Consider the following 20,708-nt stretch of genomic DNA (forward strand, 5'->3'; position numbering starts at 1 on the left):
AACCAAAACAAAAACAAAAACACATACAAAAAACAACAAAAAAACCTAAAAAACACAAAAAAACCCCACAAAACCAAACCCAAAACAAAAAAAAAAAAACAAAAAAAAACAAAAACAAAAAGCCCAAATCAAAACAAAACAAAACCACACCAAAACACAGTGACTTAGCAGAACTCAAAAATCCCTGTAAGAATAAAGGATGTGTAAGATGTTTTCCAGCTTCCTATGCGGTAATCTCTCTCCCAGACAACTGCTTTAAATCTCTTGATTTTTCCAGGGGTAGATCAGTGGCAGAAAGATGGTATACAAGGGAATCAGGGTTCCTTGGCCAAGCTGTACTGTCCCAAGGGCCATTTGGGTTTCCTTCCTTCCTATGATGTGGTGGGCATCATAGGCCAGCCCCTCATGGAGGAGAGGTGATTGGTCAGTGGAAAGAGTAGACACACCTGGTGGCAGAGCAGGATGCAACTGGGGTTCCTGGGATGGATCCCACCAGGATAAGGGAGTCTCTGAAGCTGCTAACTCCTGAGCTGCAAGGCTTGTGTTTCATGAAAACATTAAATACCCACCGGCAAGCTGGCACCCTGAGTGCTGCTTGGGGCTGATGAGAAGGAGTCCTGACAAGTGGTGCACACAGCTGACCCAGAGCCTAGATCCAGCCTTTTCCTTGCTCCATCCATGGGGTTATGGAATCACAGTGTCCCTTTCCTGTGAATAGTAACAAAGCCTCTGTGCTCTGGTGAGTACTTAATTAACCCACACAAAGTGCAACCGTTTCCAAGCAAAAATGGACTGAGTGCTCCCATAGTAACCCAAAATCCAGATGCCCCAGGGATGCATTAGCTGCTGTGTTATATTTGGGCTTCTTTACCAGACCTTAATCTGATAGGAATCTGGCCCCATCGAACCCCAAGACCTTCCTCCAAAAGGAGCTGGGGTTCCACACCCCAAGGATCTAAGCAGCCCTTAGCATGCACAGATTAAACATTGACATATCCAGCACTGTGATACCCAGAAAACAAGCCAGGACTTTAGACCCTCTTAGAGTTAAATAGGAGCTAAGTAAGGGCTTCGAGTGATGAACCACACATCAGCCAGCTCAAAGGGCAGCTACACACCTAAACCCCTTTTACGTGTACCCTCAAAACCTTCTTCCTACAGACCAAATCTATATCCAGCAACCCGACTCTCTTGGCGCATGTGGCACAAGCTTGTCAGTCCTCAGTTAAGGTCTCAGGCATGTGATTCCTGAACCCACAGACTTTCACCTTTCAAAGGTATTTATCTACCTACTGGTGCAGGGAGAGCATCATTCACCAAACAACCCATCAGGAAATAATTCTGTCTTTAAAGGGATAGTTTTGTATATTAAGATTCTTTTTATAAGGGGTTCTCAAACACTCAGGAGTCACTAACAGGCACTCGTAGGGAGAGTACACAGCACATTCTAGCAGAAAGTGCTATAGGTAGCTGTAAGTCATGGTCATAAACAATTGCCCTGTCAAACTCCACATGAACTGATTAATCATTTACTGAGGTCTTTTACGACTGTTTCAAACGGGACATTTTAGCAGAAAACACACACAAAGCAGAAAGCAGTTCCCATCACCTCTGATTTCCCATGGCTGCCTGGCACACGCGGGCACTGTATGGGTGATTTATTGCTAAAAGGGGCTCAGGAGAGGTTTGCTCACCATTTTTGCTGTGTGTATAGATGATGTGACAAAAGAGGTATCTGCTATAGCTGCAGTCAAGGAGGGCGAGCGAGGGAGAGACAAGGTTATTGCGTGAGCTGCCACAGATTAGCTACAAAGGTACCATGTCTTAACGCAAGGGGGAAGTGCCTGGGGGATGGATGCAGAGGGCAAGGTGACATTGCCATTGCTCTGCAGTCCATGTGGTGCAGGTAGTGGCACCAGCGTTCCTGCCAGCAGCACCCAGCGCTGATGGAGCTCCTGCAGCAACCTAATCAGGTGGCTGATACAGACAGAATCTCTCCCTTGGAGTGGTGCAGGATCCTGCTCCTCCTGGAAAAAAAGCTCAGTTGTGTCCTGAAGCAGGGTGGGGGATATTATCCACAGCACTGTGCGCAGCCCTCACCCCACCTCTGGGCTTTGAGCAGTTCATGATAGCTCCAGCCAGGGCAACAGCGATGCCTTGACCTTTGGCCCATGGGGATCTCACCCAGATCTTTGGGCTGAAACAGCAGTTTGGGTTATATTAACCCCATATCAGCAGCAGAGTCTGACCTCCCAGGAGGATTATGGCTGTGTCCTGCAGGGATGCACTAGGCCTGCACCAGCTCATACACACCAGTCTGTTCTGAAGCAGGTTTATTCCTGGCAGCAGTGCTGATCTGGGGGTCTGTGCGCTGCTCCCCATGGCTCCTTATGCCTGGAAGGTTTTTAGCTGATCTCAGTGTGAAGGTGACTGCACAGACTCTGATGGCTTGTCCCTGTAGAAAGTGCTGATGCAGAGCTGTTAACCTCCTGCAAGCCTGAAAGTGGTGTAAGACCCTTAAAGCCATGCAAACCCAGCTCTGGTCTGGAGCAGAAATATTATGTGGGGTTTTCCTTATCCAGAAGATCCTGGTCCCTCACCACTGGAAATAAACTGAAGTTTAATGAACAGGTCTTTCAGTCCTGATTGCTGTAAGAGCAGGTAGTGGAAGTCCAAGTCCCATCCTCTTATATGAACAAACTTCTCCTTTCCAAATTGTCAGAAAAAAAGCCCTTCAAAATCTACTTTTCTCCTTTTCAGATCTCTCACTTGACTCCTGAGCCTGCACACAATGTCCATGTGCTGCTCCAAACGGCAAGTAGCGGCCACAGCTCCCCACTGCATGCTGAGAGCTGCTCTGCCCGCATCCTTGGGAAGGAGCTCCATCTGCTGAGTCAGTGGCTGAGATTGAAACCCAGGCAGCATTGCCAGGCTTGTCACAGGCTGCTTGGTGACCTGTCCTCGGGCATCCCCTGAGCAGCACCAGGCTGTCAGACCCTGTTCCATCGGGATCAGTGCTTGTGAGGAGCTCCAGGGAGTTTTTGAGGTGCATCCCCCTGATGAAGAAGCAAACTGAGCAGACAGCAATAAGCAAAGCATAGGCAAGGAGAAAAAAGGTCACTGTGTGCCTCTGCTGCAATCATGTGAGCAGGCTGAGGACAGTGGAAATATAGGAAAAAGTGGGGGAAAAAAGGATGCTGTCATCTCAGGCTGTTCTGAATGAAGTCAGTGAGTTGGGCTTGTGCCATGTGAAGGAATAAGCCTGGAAGGTATCTGGGTCTGAGCTGGGCTTTCTCCCACTTAGACCCAGGCTCAGCTGGAGGCTCCTCCGCTCCAGAGGGAATCCTTGGGAGATGCCTGCAATAGCAGCTAGATAGAGGTGAGATAGCTTGAAGGGTTTCATCTTCATGTGGAATCTGTGACCCAGCGACCTACCATGAGGTCCAGGTAGGTTCTTAAGGGAGAGAGGAAGATTTCATCTCTAAAACACTGAACAGATGGAGAACCCCCCAGAGCCCCAGCCTTCCTCACCCCAGCGACCTGGTGCCATCCCTGTCCTCATGACACTGAGGGTAAGGGGCTGTGCTCAGCTTTTAAGCACTGCTGATGTCCCGTGTGTCGTACAATACCTTGCTGGCTTAAAGGCTGGGATGTCTGTGCTATTCCTGAGCATTCCACAAGTTTTAGGCTAGCAAAATATTTGTCTCTCCTTGTTCTTCCAGTTTCTGTGTGCCTGAAAGCAGTGCCTAACAGACAGGACTGAATTTGCATGTCTGGTGAGTGATCCCTGTGTTTGAAGATGGGGTGGGTAATACCATGACCCCATCAGGTGGTGAAGTTTTATTTGATCATCACTTCACTCTGGTTAAATTCACCGGAGCCACGAAATGATGAGAAAAACCAATGCATCCATCAGACTGATGATGGAGCCAAGAACAAGGCTGCTCTATGGGACTCAAGTCACCAAGGACTAATCGACACGGAAATTATGTGACTCAGAGCCAGCAATTATGGGACTATTCTGCTTCACGTGGGAGAGATCACAGCTGGAAAGTAGCTTGCTCTCTTCTAGGTGCAGCCCAGGAAAAGCCATGGAAACAATCCGAAGAAAGCATTCCTACACATGAGGCTATAGAACACCGTAAGCAAGCCAGTGCATCATGGAATAATGAACTTTAAGGCTACAGAGCAACATTACATGCAAATATTTTCTTGCATGTATAAGAAATAAGACCAAAGTGGTGTCTGAAACCCTGAAAATCTCAGTAGCTGGTGTTTGATGGATTCATTTTGGTCTGTGCTGACACATCATTTTTAGACTGTCCACTTTTCACGAGGGCTTAAATATAGCATCAGTTTCTGGGTTAGGCTCTCCTCAGTCCAGTGCTGGTGGGAGTTTCAGTGGCAGCCTGAACATCCTGTATCTCATTAGAAGATTGCCAAATCCAGAAAAACAGGATTTGCATGTCTGGATGGAGCACATCCGGCTGGCATCGGGGGTGACATGGGATGCCACAGCAGAGAACCTAGCTGCTCCCCTTGCTGCCCACCGCCATGCCCTGAGGCGCTGGACCAGAGGTCTGCTCCATGTGGAGATCTGCTCCATACAGAGATGTGCAGATCTCTGGATGGAGCATCTCTCTAGCAAGATTTTAACTCTGGCTTCCCCTATCTCTGTTTCACAGTCTTTGCTGCTGTCTCTCAAGGCAGGATATATAGTTTTCATAGAATCACAGTATGGTTTCGGTTGGGAGGGACCTTAAAGCTTATCCAGTTCCAATCCCTGCCATGGGCAGAGACACCTTCCACTAGAACAGGCTGCTCCAAGCCCTGTCCAACCTGGCCTTGAACACTGCCAGGGATGCGGCAGCCACAGCTTCTCTGGGCAACCTGTGCCAGCGCCTCAGCACCCTCACAGGGAACAATTTCTTCCTTGTATCTAATCTAAATCTCTCCTGTTGAAGTTCTACCCATTACAACTTGTCCTGTTGCTCTCCCCTGTGCAGAGCCAAAATGGATGCATAAAAGCCAAACTCGACCTGAGCAACCTCCAGGGTGATCATCAGGACAGACCCACAGCAGCATTTGCTCCATAGCCAGGAGCTCAGCTTCTCCTTCCATCACCTTCCGACTCTAGAACCCCTGCAGCCAGTTTGTGAGGCTTTATCTCCACCATGATGTATAATGGTGCTTCAACTCATCTTAGCTGCGATAGCTCTCCCTAAAGAGAAAACAACCCTGTGTGACAGCACGGCTGAGCGCAGGATTGCAGCACACACATCCCACGCCCCTCTGGGCACTCCTGAACTTTGCCTTTCCCTGCCAGGCCAGCCCCGCATCCTCCTCTGCTCCCAGCCCTGGTGAAGGCAGCCCGCCAGCCTGCTTGGCATTCGGCTCTCATTGCTGGGAGAAACACAGCTGCTAAGGAGCGGAGTTCAGTGGCTGGGAGCATCTCTGTCCAGGGTCCCCCCCATCCTGGCTCGTCATACGATTTCTCCTAAGGGATAACCACTGAGCGGGACTGTGTCTCCAAGCTGATCCTTTGCTGATAAGAGAGCTGCCAAGTCTCCAGCGCTAAGACAAAAGAGTTTTTCTCTTCCCAGCAGGTTTTTCTGCTGTGAATGACAGAGGCTGCCTGGCACTCCACGTTGACTAGAGGCTACAGGGGCTCCTTCCCCCCTGCTGTGCTGGCAGCATGGAGCTTTTCAGGCTGAGCCTAGGATGTATTTGCCTCCTTCCTTGGCTTGAGGGTAAGTTTCTCCTTCTTTGGGGTAGCTGGAAAGTTGGAAGTGGACTTCCTCTCTGGTTTTAACCTGCTTTGCTGCTGAAGTGCCGCTTGGGCTGCAAAGCTCTGAACCCACCAAGCTGTGAAACAAGTGCCTCCGGGCACATTTCAAGGCAGCTTTTGAAATGGACTTAAACACAGGGGTACGGGAGATTGAGGGACAGCCTGGCAAGGTGCTGGGATGGTTTGGCCAGGGACACCGTGGCATCATGCTGGCTGCTTTTATAAAGTGCTTTTATACTGCTAAGAGTAGTGGATGAATAAGCCTGCTCTGGGAGTGAAACAGGCACCAAGTGACCTCTCAAGGAGCACTCTGTTTGTCCCCTGCTCCTTCCTGGCAGAGGCGAGTGGGCTCAGGGTGTGCTGGCAGCATGGGAGAGGGTGGCAAGGGGAGTAGGACCTCGTTGCTTTAGTCCTGCTCCTGTGCCAGTTGGCTGTAGTGGGATGTTCTGGGGAGTTGGAGAGTCTGCACCACTCATTTCCATGGAGCAAACTTGGTAGTGGCTCATGTTAACATTCAGCTGCTTGCTGAGGCTGCTTGAATCCTGTATCCTGCCTGTGCACAGGAGTATTTTGAATCCAACCACATTTGGCTTTGACATGCATGGGTAGATGAGGAAAGCAGAAGTCCTGCCGAGCATCATCCTGTGGAGCTGGAGCAGTGCTACCCAGGAACAGCTACCCTTCCCACAGTCTCTCCCATCCCATCATGGGCACTGGGTCTATTTTCTTTGTTACATTTCTATATGATATGTATGTTATGTATGTTTATATCTACTCTACATTTATATCTGTTTTCTTTAAAAATGGGCAAAGCCCCTGAGTTAAGAAATAATCCCTTTTTATCTCGCCCTTATGCCTGAGATGCCAGGTTGAAAGGGACTCATTGAAATAAATCCCTGAAGTGTTTCAAGGCTCATCCAGTCCCTGCAGCTGCAAGGAGGACAGCCCTGCAGTTTTACAGGTTACCTACTCAGAGCTTATCAAGTTCCCTAGACCAGAAGACTGCAACTATTTGGGCTGCACAGCTAGGATAGTTATTCCTTACAGACAGACCTCAGACTGACCAGCTGCTTTCCATCCCCTGCTCCACGACCTTTAAGTGCGTGTTCCCTGGGCTGCTTTGAGTAGCCAGCCCTCAGTTTGCTCTGCAGCATGGTCAAAGGAGAGGCTAGTTTTGCTCCTACAGATTTAAGTGTTGCGCCATCTGCTGCTGTTTTTTGTACCCCAAATCTTGCCAATTAAAGTAAATCCAGTGAGTTGAACCTGTAATTTTTTTAAGCCCCAAGGCTGAATATGGCACTGTACTATGAGCCATGAAGATACATGTGCATCTTTTAAAAGTTACAGATCTGTTTAGGACATGGAGGAGATACCATTGTAGGATGCCAGGAGAGCAGAACAGCCTTCAGGGTCTTGCTCTTTCTCTTGCTGTAATACAGACCTTGTCCAGTGTTGGAAGAAAGTGGCTCTTTTACTGCTGCCATACAACAGGAGCCCCATGTCTATGTTTTATTATCACATTAAGGAGGACCACAGGACATTTCCTTTCCACTTCAGTGCTTTTGGTGCAATCACACAATCAGCCGCTGTATTTGAGTCAGGCCACTAACAAAAACACAACTGTTTTGCAAGAAAGGAATTTATCTTCCCAAAACCTGGCAGTGCCCAAAGCAAGCTCAAAGAGCAGAGAGCAAACACGTTCTTGCTTGGGGCTGTTCTCTTCCAGCAGCAGCCTCTCCCCATCCCATCCTGCCTGGGGCTGCTGGGTTTTAAGGCTGCCAGCAGGACAGAGGTGACTGCTCTTGACAGGCCTTGAAGGGTTCAGTTCCCTGCTAGAAACAAAATCCTGGAATTGCCTACGCTGGTCCCGACAGTGGTTTCTTTGGAAAGTCCCTGCAAGCAGGGAGGGAGCTGAAGGGTTTTCTTAAGAAATCGGGCCTAATGGTAACACAGTGAGGTACGATGGAGTGCTGGGAAGTTGGGCATCAGCAGGATCTGTGCATAGACAAGCAGAAAGAAAACTGCTGAAATAATACCACATTTAACACTGGTGCTCGATTCTTATGCACTATGTGAGGGTGGTGATGGCTCTGCTTGGCATCCTGTCCTGATCCCATATCCCAGAGACCACTCTCTTTCCTCCCAAGCCTATGTATGTGCAGTGCTGGCTGCTCCCTACTCTCCTAAGGCAGCCCTAAGCATCTTGTGTTGCAGAGGCAGAAAGGCCGAGCTTATCTGGTACGTTTCTTCTCCCTATAATTTCCAGCCTCCAGCTATTTTCTGCTGGGGGAATTTCCTGATGCTGGTGTGTTTAACTCTTCATTAGCTATCAGATCTCCTCCCTTGACTTGTGCAGGCTCTCCCTGCTGGCAGCAGATACGTGGCTGCTGGGTGCAGTCATCTCCTGCACACTAAGAGCCTTCCCTTGGTGCCCCTTGTCCCATCTGGGATCAGTCCTTGACCAGTCAGCCCATACTCATCCTCTCCAGACCTCTCTGGATTTTATAGACCTCCATCATACCTCCCCAGGAACTGGTTTTCTCCACAAGCATCAGCATCAACCTCCCCTGCTCCCCATCATTTACCCATGTACTTTTCCATGCCAAAGCCTTTCTTCCTTTCCTATGGCTGTTCTGCTTCCTTGAAAGCCCTTGCTGAGACACTTGGTGAAGAGTGGACCTTGAAGTAACATGGGAAGCTTTGTTGGTCAGCCAAAAGTAAGATACTCTTGAGAAAGCAGCAGTGGTTGGGAAGAAACACAGCCCAGTGTGGTTGCCAGGAGCAATAGCTGAAAACTGCTCTTGGAGAGACATGTTACTGGAAAATAATGAGTGCAGACCAACAAGTATTTGCAAGGAGGTACTTGCACAGACAGGCTGTTTGCCAGCTAATTACTGCTGGTTACCAGTAGGCTTTGTTGACTTCTCTATAAAAATGACACGGCTTGATAAGAAGAAGTGGTGGAGATTGTGCTCCCATAAACCCAGCGAGCCCAGTTGCCAGGTAGCTGCTCACCCAGCTCCAGCTCTGCCCATTCTGATGGGCCTGATGGGCAGGCACATGTTTGCTCACCAACAGGGAATCACCCTGCTCTACTCAGTATCACCCTCTCCCGAGGCAGATTGGCCACTGACTGTCATGGATGTACATGACTCTAACTTTACATTCAAGTAAGTATAGCTGTAGTCTGAGGGAGGACCAGGGCAAAATAAAGCTAATGTTGGTTCCAGTCAACAGCCTGTTTGCAAAAATCCCTAAACTAATCTCACCTCCTGCCATGCTGGTCTTGGGTATAAATTCAGGAGAGCCATCTCTGAGAGCTCATTATGGGCTGTGGGGGGTCCCTACAAAAAGTGCTGTGGCTGCTGCAGATCCATGCCTGCCTTTGAGGACAGGTAGAGGCAGGAAAAGGTAAATTCCTGACTGTGACTCAGCAGTCATCTTACAGAAAACACCTGCTCGGCAAGAGAAATTGAGCTAATTAAAGGATTTTTCCAAGAGTTAGGAACCAGGGAGGGCAAAGAAGGCCACAGATGAGGTTCCCAGGTGACCTGGAGTGTTTTGGGAACCTCTGCTTATACAACTTTAACTTAACCCTCCCCTCCACAGGGTCTTTAGAGGGAGCAACCCCTCACCAAGTCATTTGCAAATTGCTTTGATCAAGCCATCACAGGCACTGCTTAGAAACAGCAGGAACTTTCCAGCCAGACTGGGATTACTGGTAACCAAGGCTTTCCTGTTGGCATTACCTTAATTAGGAACATTGCATGGGGTTTGCTTCTAATCCTATGAGGAACGGCATGTCCCATGGGTGGCCATGTTGTGGAGAAGCAGGGGCTATGTTTGCTTGCTTTTCTTGTAACCAGACAGAGTGGCAGTATCATAGGACAAATGAGCTGGCATCAAGTGCCTTTGCTAGAAATTGTTTATTTTGTTCCTAAAAATACGAAGGGGCCAAAATGTTCAAACATGAGGAGCTCAAAGCAGGCATCTACTCAGGCTCTCTGGGTAGGGCTGGCATTTTCCAGAGATGCTGAGTCCCATCGCCAGGGAGCACACTGGATGCTCTGCTTGCTCCAGGTTAATGCTCCTAATGTTATTAGGGCTGATGGCCTTTATTTGCAGGGCTACCGGACAGTGGGACTTGGCAGTATCGGGACAAAAAAGACATTTTCCTTCCCGAGCAAGGTTTCTTGGTGCCTGATGTGCATCCCAAAGTAATTACACTCCAGCTTTGTGGGTCCACCCCTTATGACTGTGTAGAGCTTATGCAGTGATTGCTGCTGGTTACCTGAATTTAATCGTAAGTTGCTCACTTAGCAGGTTCTTAACCTCAGGAAAGAAATAAAATACAGGTAGAGGATGGTGAACCTGTATGATTGACACGGGTTCACATCTGGGATGGCAAGGATCATGCAGAACACCACAAGGAAACTCCTGTTTTTGACAGCCATCTTTACAGAGAGCTCTCTGTCACTGTTGGTAGGGAAGACACTCAGACCACAGTTCAGAGCAGAAGGACATTGCTCCAGCTTTGCTGTCACTTTTCCATGTAATGTTGAACCAAGAAAAGCTTAGTTACACCTCTGTTCCCAAGCTGTAAAATGGAGGTTATACTTTCAGACCTGAGCTATGGTGTGAAGACAAAAATCTACTAATAAAGTAGTGCCGTATGCTACTGAGAAGCTATACAAATCTCAAAGCACTTTAGTTGCAGCGTTAAGGTTCCCCAGCTCACATCTTTTCCCATGGCAGATGAGCTGCCTGGACCTTCAGTGAAATGAGTTTCTGCCAACTGAGACCTGCATCAAACCAAGAAAGCTGGTAGAAAGGGGCAGCTCAAAAGTGCAGCAGGCTGGTAGACAACATGGGGGCACTCAATGCTTGCTGCTAACATGCAGATAGCACAACAGTCTTTTAGAGGGGAACATATATACCACCAGGGACTGTACACAGAGAGCAAAACACAAATCTGCTGCCTGGATTAAACAGCAATGCTCTTCAAAATTTAATATAAAATTTAAACTTTCAAATGGGCAATGACTGTCAAGCAAGGAAAAGAAAAAAACAGCAATGATACAGCATGTTTAATAGCAAAACCCATAATAAAACATATGAGAAAAAGATTTAGAGGCGCACTCTAGAGGGAGCATAAAAAAACTAGCAAGAGAAGTTTCTAAACATAACTGAAGAACTTGGTGGGATAAGGAGGCAAATAAATAACTGGCATTTATGTAAGAAGGACAACCAAAGCAGGGCATTGTAGAAAGGCTGAGTGGATTATTGCTTCCAGCACTCACTTCAGACGTGGTCCTCACACAGCAGTCATTCTGCATTCTGAAGAGTTATCTAATAAAACTGCCAACAGAAGAAATTTTAGGGGGGAAAAAAGAGATAAATAATCTGTGGCATATTACCAGCCCAGATGGCATTCATACTGAGTTACAGGAAACTAAAGATGACAAGTCTTAAACTTCTAAGGAGTATGGAAACTTACTTAAAGCAAACTCAGCACAAACGACTGCATTACAGCAATTACGCCCCTCTTCAGAGGGATCCTTGCAGAGCATGGGGGAACAAACACAGGTCACTAGGTTTGACTTTGGCATCAGGCAAGCCCATAGAAACAAAGAACAGGATTTGCAGACAGACAGATAAAAGTCAGTAGAGCTTTTGTAGTAGGAATATCTGATATCTGCAATGGCATCAATGAGCATATAAATGTGGTGACCTGATCTAGATCTTGTGCTTGTGTTTGCAAAAGGCTTTTGATAAGATTGTTCCACCAATGCCCTTAAGAAACTCTGTTCTCATGGAGTAAGAGAGAGACTTAACCCACAGGCTGGAACAAAGAGGTGGAGAAAGTTAATGATGACAGCAGAGTAAAGGTATCAGCAAGTGCCAACAAAGATCAAAAGGAGTGAATAATGAAGGAATAAAGTTTGCTGATGGAACAGAATTATTAAGAATAATAAAACCTTAAGTTGGCTGTGCAAAGCTGCAGAAAGAGGTCATGATACAGACTGAGCAACAAAATGGTTTTTGAACTTCAGAGTTGAAAAATACAATATACTGTACATGGGCAAAGTCATGCCCTATCCCTGGCAGTGTTCAAGGCCAGGTTGGACAGGGCTTGGAGCAACCTGGTCTAGGGGAAGGTGTTCCTGCCCATGGCAAGGGGTTGGAACTGGATGAGTTTTAAGGTCCTTTCCAACACAAACCAGTCTGAGATTCTATGAGTCTATGATTTTAACTCCAAATGCCCAGCAATGCTCTTTTAACTAGTTGAAACATTTTTGGAAGGAGGCAGTGGTATCCTTGCTTTGTTGAGTGAGCTCTTTTCTGATTCTTATCCTCTTCAGCTATTAGCAAATGCTAATGCTCAGTGCTGGAGACAGGATACTGGGCTTAGCAGATATTTTATCTGACCCAGCACAGTTCTCATGTTCCACTGTTACATTTCTATGCAGCTCTCACATCATTACTTTGGAAATGGTTTTCTCCCACTTAAGACAGAGCAAAGAAGCGAGAATCCTGGATTTCAGGTCCTACAAAAAAACATGGTGGGGGGATTGTATTCATCTCTCTGAATTTTCTAAAGATCATGGGAGGTTATATATGGGACATTTTTCCTGCCTTTGGAAGCTGGCAGAAACTCAAGCCCAACATTCATTAAACATCTTCCCTCCATCCAGTCCTCAGTAATGGGTAAAAAGGACAGGACTCTCAAGCTGTCCACGGATCTCCCAGGAATTTAATTTCCACTTAGGCAGGAACACGGTTTTGGCAGGAATTGTCTGGATTAGTGGCTATTACAGGTCTACAGAATTTGTATCTCAACGCAGACACATCCATCCTCATCTCAGAGCTGACGCAGGAGATGTACAGTGGTTTTTGGCTGCTTCTCCACATGCATTCATGCTGATCAAAAAGCCCTGAGCTGTTTCTGATTTAACAACCCATAAGCACTATTAATCTAGCAGACCCCCAGAATTTCCTGAGAGAAAACATAAGGGCTCTTTTAAGCTATTGTTCATACCCTCAGCATTGTGTACCGGCTCCTGTTTACACTGTCATTAGTTTTTTCAGGTACTGAGCCAAATATTTGCTGCCAGGGAAAAGTATTGTTCTTTGCTCTGGGAGGGGAAACTCTACAGAAATAGTTGTTTAGATAAACATCAGTGTTCTTGTCTAACATCACTTTTCAGTCTCCTCTTATTCTTTATACTCAATGCTGTATGCTGATGGGGCTATTATAACTGTAGCTCCTGGAGAAAAGAAGGGGGAAGAAAAAGCACTGCAAAAGCTGGAGTTACCATGAATTAATTGTAATTAAAATTAAAATATTTCTAAGAATGTCCAGAAACTTTAAACTTGTATTTCCAGCCCACTCTCTTAGGTATAAAATCACAGTGACAGATGGTTTAACATTTAACATTTTGCTCAGGATGTTCACAGGCCACACCTGATGATTTTGCACTGAAAATTGAGTCAGCTGTGCAGCTAACAGGATGATATCCATCCTAAGTCATCAGAGATCTTGGGATCCATTGCTATCAAAAGCAACAAGCAGTTACAGAAAATGCTTCAAAATGTGTGTCTGTTGTGGGGCAGCTGTAATGTCTTTCTCTTGAAAAGGGATCCTTAAAAATGGTACCTTCATGCCTGAGGAGCATAGAACAATGTCAACCAAACCCATGTTTATTTCAATACTTACATGACCTGTGTAAGCCAAGTACTTCCAGACATCTGATAGGGTATGGTTTTATCTCAGTTGCTTTAATATCACCAGAAGCCATTTAATGGACACAGTGGCCCAAGGCGGCCTAACTGGTCCCAGATGAATGGCACCGGGAGAACCTAGGGGTTTCAGTCATTTCTTTTTATAAGAAAGATTTGATCCAAACAGGGGCAAAAAAACCCTAAATCATCCAATTCTTTTGCAGGTAGGAAAGGATGGGTTGCCTATTTAAAGCAGTTGAAATATTGAATTAAATCTGTATAGGCAGATATTTCATAATAATATGACTTTCCAAGAACAGTGAGATTTTTCCCCATTCATTACTTAAGTCATTGCTATTTTTTTCTATAAGTTATATGCTCCTGGCTATTTGCATGCCCTGTATTTTAAAAAAATGTCATTCTGGGGTATTAGGAAGATGGGGCAACTGTTTATCTAGGCATACCTATCCAGAAAGGGATTGGTGGGTTATGCTTCCCCTTTCCCATGGCATATATAATGTCTGCTGCTCTGAAGACACTCACAGTACTAAACCCGTGCTCTGATTGTACTGCAGTAGCAGAGGGACAAGGCTTTCTCATAAGGAACACTCGGCTGGAAAAGTGCATTTGCGTCTCCCATCACAAGCCCAACAGCATCAACCTGACTGACTGCAATGAGCAATCCCAGCAGCAGCAGTGGAGCTGGGACCCCAACGCTGGGACCATTGTCAGCCTTCAAACGAAGCAGTGCTTGTCAGCCAAGACACATGAGCATGCTCTAGTGAAGCTGGAGCCCTGCGGGGACTGGGAGCGCCAAGTGTGGTCCTGCAGCAAGAAGGGACACTTGACTCTGCAGAGCTTGCGCTTCCACCTCAGCACCAATGAAGGAGGACACAAGGTCTTTGTCTCGAGGAAAAAGGACAAATTCAGCAGGTGGAAGACGTTAGCAGAGGAAACCATCTGTGCTGCTGCCCAGACAGCAGCTCCGAGGCATAGCACACCAACACAACAAGCTGCAGACTTGCATGTGTGGATCCACAAAAGTAAGATGAGGTAGATGTAGCATCAGACAACACCTAACCTTACATGTCATCCAAGCCACCTAACACCAGGCTTGCATCCATCATTCTAACTTATGTTCACTTAGGCCCTATACAGAGATACCAAATGGCTCAAAATCAGCCTAACTACTTGATGCCACAGTTTTCCAGTAGTTACTGTTCAGTGTTTTCCACAAAGTATGCAACACCTCACGGGACCGGGTCTCTAACCCCCAGCTGCATTTCTAATGACAGGCAAAAGTCATTTTCCAAAACTATTTTGGAAAGTTCATCTGAATCAGTGCCCAGAGCTAAGAATAGTTGAAATCGCGTGAGCCTCCCCCATCCAAAACAACCAAGAAAGTTTCATAAAGCCTCATAAATCTTCGAAGAGCTTTTGGTACTTTGTACTTCGGAATGTCATTTTTGGTAACATGAAAACTGGAGGCACCTCTTTTAAACTTGTATGAATTACTGAGCAGCAGCTATATTTGTAATGAGAAATTGTTGCTCCAGTTTCTAAGCAACACATTACAGTTAGCTTCTGCCAGACCCCAACAGTGCACTTATCACTAATGAAACCACAGCTCTAACCCTCATCACATGCTTTCATGATACTCCAAAGAGAACCTTGTTGCTGGTGCCTGATGTAACCATAAAGAGAATAGTGAACACAGCAAATAGTGGGAGGTAGTTAAAGTGCTGCCCTCCCTTTGCATGAAGAAAACCTAGAACATGACATCAAAAAGTGTAAAAAGTCTGGCTTATCCTGTCAGTTTCACAGCCTTGGCCTCTGCTAAAAAGAATCTAATCTCTGTTTTCATGACTGTTCACTATCTTCTGCCTGGACACAAAAAGGGCAGAAACGCTGGTCCTGTCATAGCATTAGGTGCTGGACACCAGGCTGACAGACATCAGGCATGGCCATTGCACCAAGGTGTGACTGTCATCCTTTGTCAGATGCCCCATGATGCTTATTGCCAACCACTGATCATTCATGATCCAGTATGTTTCCCTTTTTCATTTAGTCCCTTATGCAAAGGAAGGTGCTTTCTGGACATTTCTTGTGAGGCTGTGTGAAGAACTGAGACCTGAAAAATCACACACAATTCCTCCTGTCCCTTCCTCCACTCCAGAGACCAGAAAATAGCTGGTGTTTGTAATGGTGTTTGTCCACTCTGTAGGTGATGAGATTCCCAACCTTCTCAGGGAAAATTACTTTCTTTCCATAAGGCTATTCCCCACCTTAAGGCTTGATGGCCCCAATAAGATTTTCAGCTTTGCAGAAATGAGTGAAGAGAAAATAGAATGAATTTGTTTGACATAAGCAAACGGATTATGAATATAACCTTTTGACTCAGAGGCTGTATCTAATTTGAAATAAAAAGAGCTTTTTTGGCTGCCATGTGCAGATAAGATGGCCTTTTTAATGAGGTTTTTAATTAGCCAACTGGAAGGCTAGCATGCAATTACCACAGTAGTCACAAGTGTTAGTGTTTGTTTAATTTGAAGGTAAATACAGCCAATACGAATTAAATACTATAATAAGCTAGTTAAACATAGGCTAGGAAATGCATGGAACATTTAAGATACGGGAAAAGGCATGTGAAAAGGGCGTTCGCATTCCTCAAGGCAATGTCCCTGGCAGCCCAGGGCTGCCACAGAGCCAGGCTCCCCAAATAAGGCTGCAAGAGTAAACACAGGGCAGGCTTTGAATCAGGTTGTGCCAGTTAGTGTGTCTTGTGCAAACTGATAACTTTCCTATAAGAGTCTACTGGAAGGAGACTCTGACTACTCAGTAACATCAAAGTTCTATGTGTTTGTTTAGGCTTTTCTTACCCAAGTTGCAGTTGACCATCAACAGACAACTTTTACTTTGGTGGGTTATTTGCTCTTTAAGTTACATTTGTATATCTGTGGATGCTTGTACCACAGGAAGGGATGGGGTTGAGATAAGCAGCAGGAGCCCTGTGCAGACATGGGTTTCTTGATCATGCTATATGCACGATAGGGATGACAACTGCTGCTACCAGATTTCCTGCAACCTAACCTCCAGCCATAGTTGCTACCCCACTTACCCAACTTCTGCAGCACAACTGGCAAGGCAAAGGATGCCATGGAGCCTTACAAGAGGTATGAACTATTTACCACTCTTTTGATCCCATTTCTTCATCTGCTGTGTTGGTAATACCTGTGATGCTTCCACTTGGCTTTTTCCCACATTTCATCCTTTAACAGCTGGTGTTACACTCATAGTTTTTAGACCAATAACCTTATTTATCACCAGAAAACAAGATCTGCTTTGGCTGGGGATTCCACACTGAAAGGTTCACTTCATCTTTGAAATCTATGAGAATGGAAGGCCCTGCTAAACAGGAAGGTCATTGCTATTGTACCACATTGCCTTCACCTTGCAGAGTAGAGGACTAAAGCAGCAGGGCTGGGTTCTCTTCCCTTCTGTACAAAAAGTAAATGATAACACACATCTTTGCTTTATTTTTTCACAAGCTAAAACCATTGATTCATCAAAGACCGGTGCTGTGGACAGAGAATCTTCTGTGAGCTTAACTGACCCACCGCTGGCTAACAAACTTAACAGCACAGTGTCTCCTGTGAAGACCAAACAGCCGTACCTCCCAGCAAACGAGGGTGAGCACTTTTCCGAATGCATATGTGAGAACAGCAGGAAGGAAAGAGTGGGTGGCATCCAGAGATTACTCAAGTATTTTCAGTGGTAGTAAGCACCTGAGTACTTCTGAACGACTTCCATGTGTACCACTGAATGGTTCAAGGCTTCGCTTTCACACATGTTGAGATGTTTTCCCTGGCAGGCAGTTCAGTGATACACTCATAGCCTTAACCTGGAGGCACAGCCAGATGTTCAAGCAGCAAAAATTATCTGGGGGCTGGGGAATGCTGAGGAACAAGAAAGTTTCTTCTTCCCTTCCTGCTCTGTACAAAGGGGATCTGTGCAGCTCCAGGAGGAAGTTGGAGCCTTCTCCTGTCCAACAGTGGAAGCTGCTAATCTGAGTTTCTCTTCTTCCCCCAGATGTATCCCATAATCACTCGAAAAAGCACCATGGAAATCGAGGGAAAAATGCTGGGGCCAGGCTTGCAGGTAGGTCCAAGGATCAGACAGAGGAGAAAGAGACCAGGTAGATGAAGGTTCATCAGTGCCCCTGACCTCCCATCTGAGGAGGATGCTCATTAGGGAACTAGGGCACCAAAGTACCTGTCAGAAAAACTCCTTTAAAGGCTTATTTAATCTTCCCAGGCCTTGAGTAAAAAAGTGATCAAAATCATGCAAAACCTTTGTCCCAGCTCACCAGGAGAAAGAGATATCCACTAGCACTGGTGACTTCCCCCAGCCCTTCTTGTTTTGTATCAGACAGCTGAAGGGTGCAGAAGCATGAATAGGTATTGTATGCCTAGTGAGAAAGAAAACCTTTTTGTGGCTGTTTTCAATAGAGGGATGCTTTGAGGTGTTAAGCAGCTGTATGATGTTGGTCTCATAGGAAAAGCACTTTCCCTGCTATCAGATAGTCTTCAGGGACACCACAGGTGTTTTTTGTGGCAATCATGACTATTGCAGAAGTATGGGGATAGGTACAGCAAACATGATTGTTTTCCATCATATCCTTTCAGGCACCAACTGGAAGACGGCCATGCTGGTCCTCAGTCCCTTGGCATTCATATTGGGATTAATAATACTGACACTCAATGTCCATTACAACAAGTAAGTTGAGATTTAGATTCATTCAACACATCCCTGTACAGCATTTCAAAACGGAAGTCTTGATCTTGGCACACTTCCCCATTCAGATGGGTCTGCTCACCCACGATATCAGTCGATTTCTCCTCTTTGCCACCCTGTATCTCCCTCTCACTCAACCCCATCCAAATGCACTCGATAATGTTGGCTCTTCCTTTCCTGAACACCTCATGCCATCCCTGAAGGGCAATTTAGACAATGTGGGCACTATGGCTGCTGAACCAGTTGACACGGAGAAGCAACCAAGTGTCAGGCAGATGCAGTTACGTACCCTCTTCTCTCTCCCCTTAGGAAGAAGAAAATCCTCTCTGCTCTGAAGAGCTCTGCAGCCAACAGCAGCAGAACTGACTTACGGGAGCCATCTCCCTTGCAAAGAGGTTCCCGGACGTACCTTCCACCATCTCGTTCCCCTTCCCTGAGACATGGAGAAATCCTCATTGAGTGGAAAGACGGGACTGTCACTCCTCTTTTTGATAACACCAATTATCAAATGGACTAGCTCCAAACCAACAGACCTGTTGTTCCATGCTGTGTCACCCTTCCCACCAGGAAGAGTGCCACCACTGCCAATCTCCTCCCTAGCCTTGCTGTTTTGACAGGGAGTTGTAAACACTGTTTGGGGATTTTTTTAACACTTGAGAACAATCTCCTTGCACAGCATGAGGTTGAAGCAAGCAGAGCAGATTATTTGGTTCATCTAGACACACGCTGCTTAGCTCTTCCAGTGCTTTTCTAACCCATAACAAAAACCAGATTTAGCTTAATGAAGCCAAGACTCTTGCCAGCTGCAACTGTCCTTTGCCCCTAAATTCAGAGTTACTGAGCATATAAGAAACTAAATCTTTGGAGACAAAATGTAAGCTGAAAAACAGAAGTCCTGATGATCCATAAGTCCTTTTTAAGCTAAAACTATCTGCCAAGAGGCACAGAAGGCTGTCAGTTACTCTGTCAGTGTGAGAACATAACTAATAAGCACTGTCTTCAGGACTCAGAACATTAAAATCTCTTTCAGATATCTGCCAAAATACTCCCCTCACTAAGTTGTCAATTAAGTAACAGCAAGTAATTTTTCTAACTTAATAGGCAGCACTCCATCATCCTCTCTGCATCGCTGCAAGAGTCCTGCTGAGAGAGTACATGTCTCTTGAAATATTTCCATATTTAAGACACATTAGACCTTATTATAGGACACATCTTCTTTCTTTATGTGGAATGACAAGTAGGATCAGTGGTGCTTGTCGGGGATATATAACCCAGCCATTTTATACCAGCTGCAGTCTCTGACATCCCATAGTCATATGGAATAGTCAATGAACAGATACATTGCTCCAATCAACAGCAGTAACAGTTTTTTCTAGAAAGGAGTAAAGCACTGTTTCCAGCCTTTACACTCCTTGTTTGAGCACAACTACCTGTGACCATCACACTCAATCCTGATCTTTTCTCAGTGAAACTTGCAATGTCTTAGTGCTTTCCTAATACTAATGAATTTATGCTTGCTTTCTCACTGATCATGTGACAATGTAAACTGTAATCATAGCTATAATCAGGAATTATGTGGAAAAAGAAATACTAACACCATGAAATTACAAGCATGAGCTGCACCAGTGTATTTATTCAACGAAGCAAGGGAAACCATATCCTAACCTGGCTCTTACTCAGACTTAACCAACACTTCTCACTTTACCTATATTAAGTTGTACTATTTCAATGGAGCTTGGACTTCTCTGGAGTATGATTTTATTTACCTTAAGGCAGAAGTAAGGTCTCTAAGGAATTTAAAATATGAGTATTTTTACTGTTTTCTAAACATAGATCAGCAGCCTGGTAAAAAGTTAACTGCTATGAGATACTATTATGACCAAAAACTTAGCTGGTCTCAAGAAAGACAATACAAACCTTATTGGTTTAGGGGATAAAAATCACAGAGGCTGGAAATAAATGTCTTCCCCTGGCAGATTATTCCACAATCATTTACTGGAGGGTTTCCCACATGATCCTCAGGAAAACATTTTATTACTAGACATGGTCAGAGGAAGAACTCTTTTTCTCCACCAATGAACAGTGAGCACAAACAAGAGCCAGAATTAAATTCTGACCTTCCAATGTTTCCACTTTAAAACAAATACAAAGCCTTTTGGGTAGAGTTTACAACTGTGTAAGCACCATTTTACACACACAATTTATGTGAATACATTCTGTACACAAATCTCTCAAAATGCACATGCAGTGCCTCACCAATTATGACGGTTACATCCCTTGTACCTTTTCCTACCACAACTGAGATGCCAGCCTTTGAAATTCTGTCCAAAGAGCACATCACCTTACAGTGCACAGTATTCGTTATTTCAAAACCTTGATGTCCTTTGGGAACTCTAATGTATGC

The 20,708-nt window shown here is 45.6% G+C and overlaps 2 protein-coding genes across 3 annotated transcripts in view; one reads left to right on the forward strand and one right to left on the reverse strand.

Moving 5' to 3' along the window:
• LOC136005538 (myogenesis-regulating glycosidase-like) overlaps positions 1–20,708 on the reverse strand; it is a 31,975-nt gene that overhangs the window by 4,279 nt on the left and 6,988 nt on the right. The window lies entirely within an intron of this gene.
• LOC136005540 (uncharacterized) lies at positions 5,405–20,279 on the forward strand. 2 transcript variants are annotated; one of them, XM_065663116.1, is made up of 6 exons: positions 5,405–5,750; positions 14,086–14,553; positions 17,059–17,199; positions 17,600–17,668; positions 18,196–18,286; positions 18,614–20,279. In XM_065663116.1, exons 1-6 carry the CDS (start codon positions 5,696–5,698, stop codon positions 18,819–18,821), a joined length of 1,032 nt encoding a protein of 343 aa, XP_065519188.1. In that variant the 5' UTR covers positions 5,405–5,695; the 3' UTR covers positions 18,822–20,279. The 2 variants fall into 2 exon arrangements, with proteins under 2 accessions (XP_065519188.1, XP_065519189.1); XM_065663117.1 differs by lacking the exon at positions 17,600–17,668.

The sequence above is a fragment of the Lathamus discolor genome, chromosome Z, assembly GCF_037157495.1.
Source record: "Lathamus discolor isolate bLatDis1 chromosome Z, bLatDis1.hap1, whole genome shotgun sequence".
NCBI classification, from domain to species: domain Eukaryota; kingdom Metazoa; phylum Chordata; class Aves; order Psittaciformes; family Psittacidae; genus Lathamus; species Lathamus discolor.

Bases quoted from the DNA above. Each gene is read 5' to 3' on its own strand.
- LOC136005540 (XM_065663116.1), top strand. From the start codon at position 5,696: ATGGAGCTTTTCAGGCTGAGCCTAGGATGTATTTGCCTCCTTCCTTGG. The intron at 14,554-17,058 runs GTAAGATGAGGT...TTTTTTCACAAG, and splicing joins GCATGTGTGGATCCACAAAA to CTAAAACCATTGATTCATCA. The intron at 18,287-18,613 runs GTAAGTTGAGAT...CTCTCCCCTTAG, and splicing joins CTCAATGTCCATTACAACAA to GAAGAAGAAAATCCTCTCTG.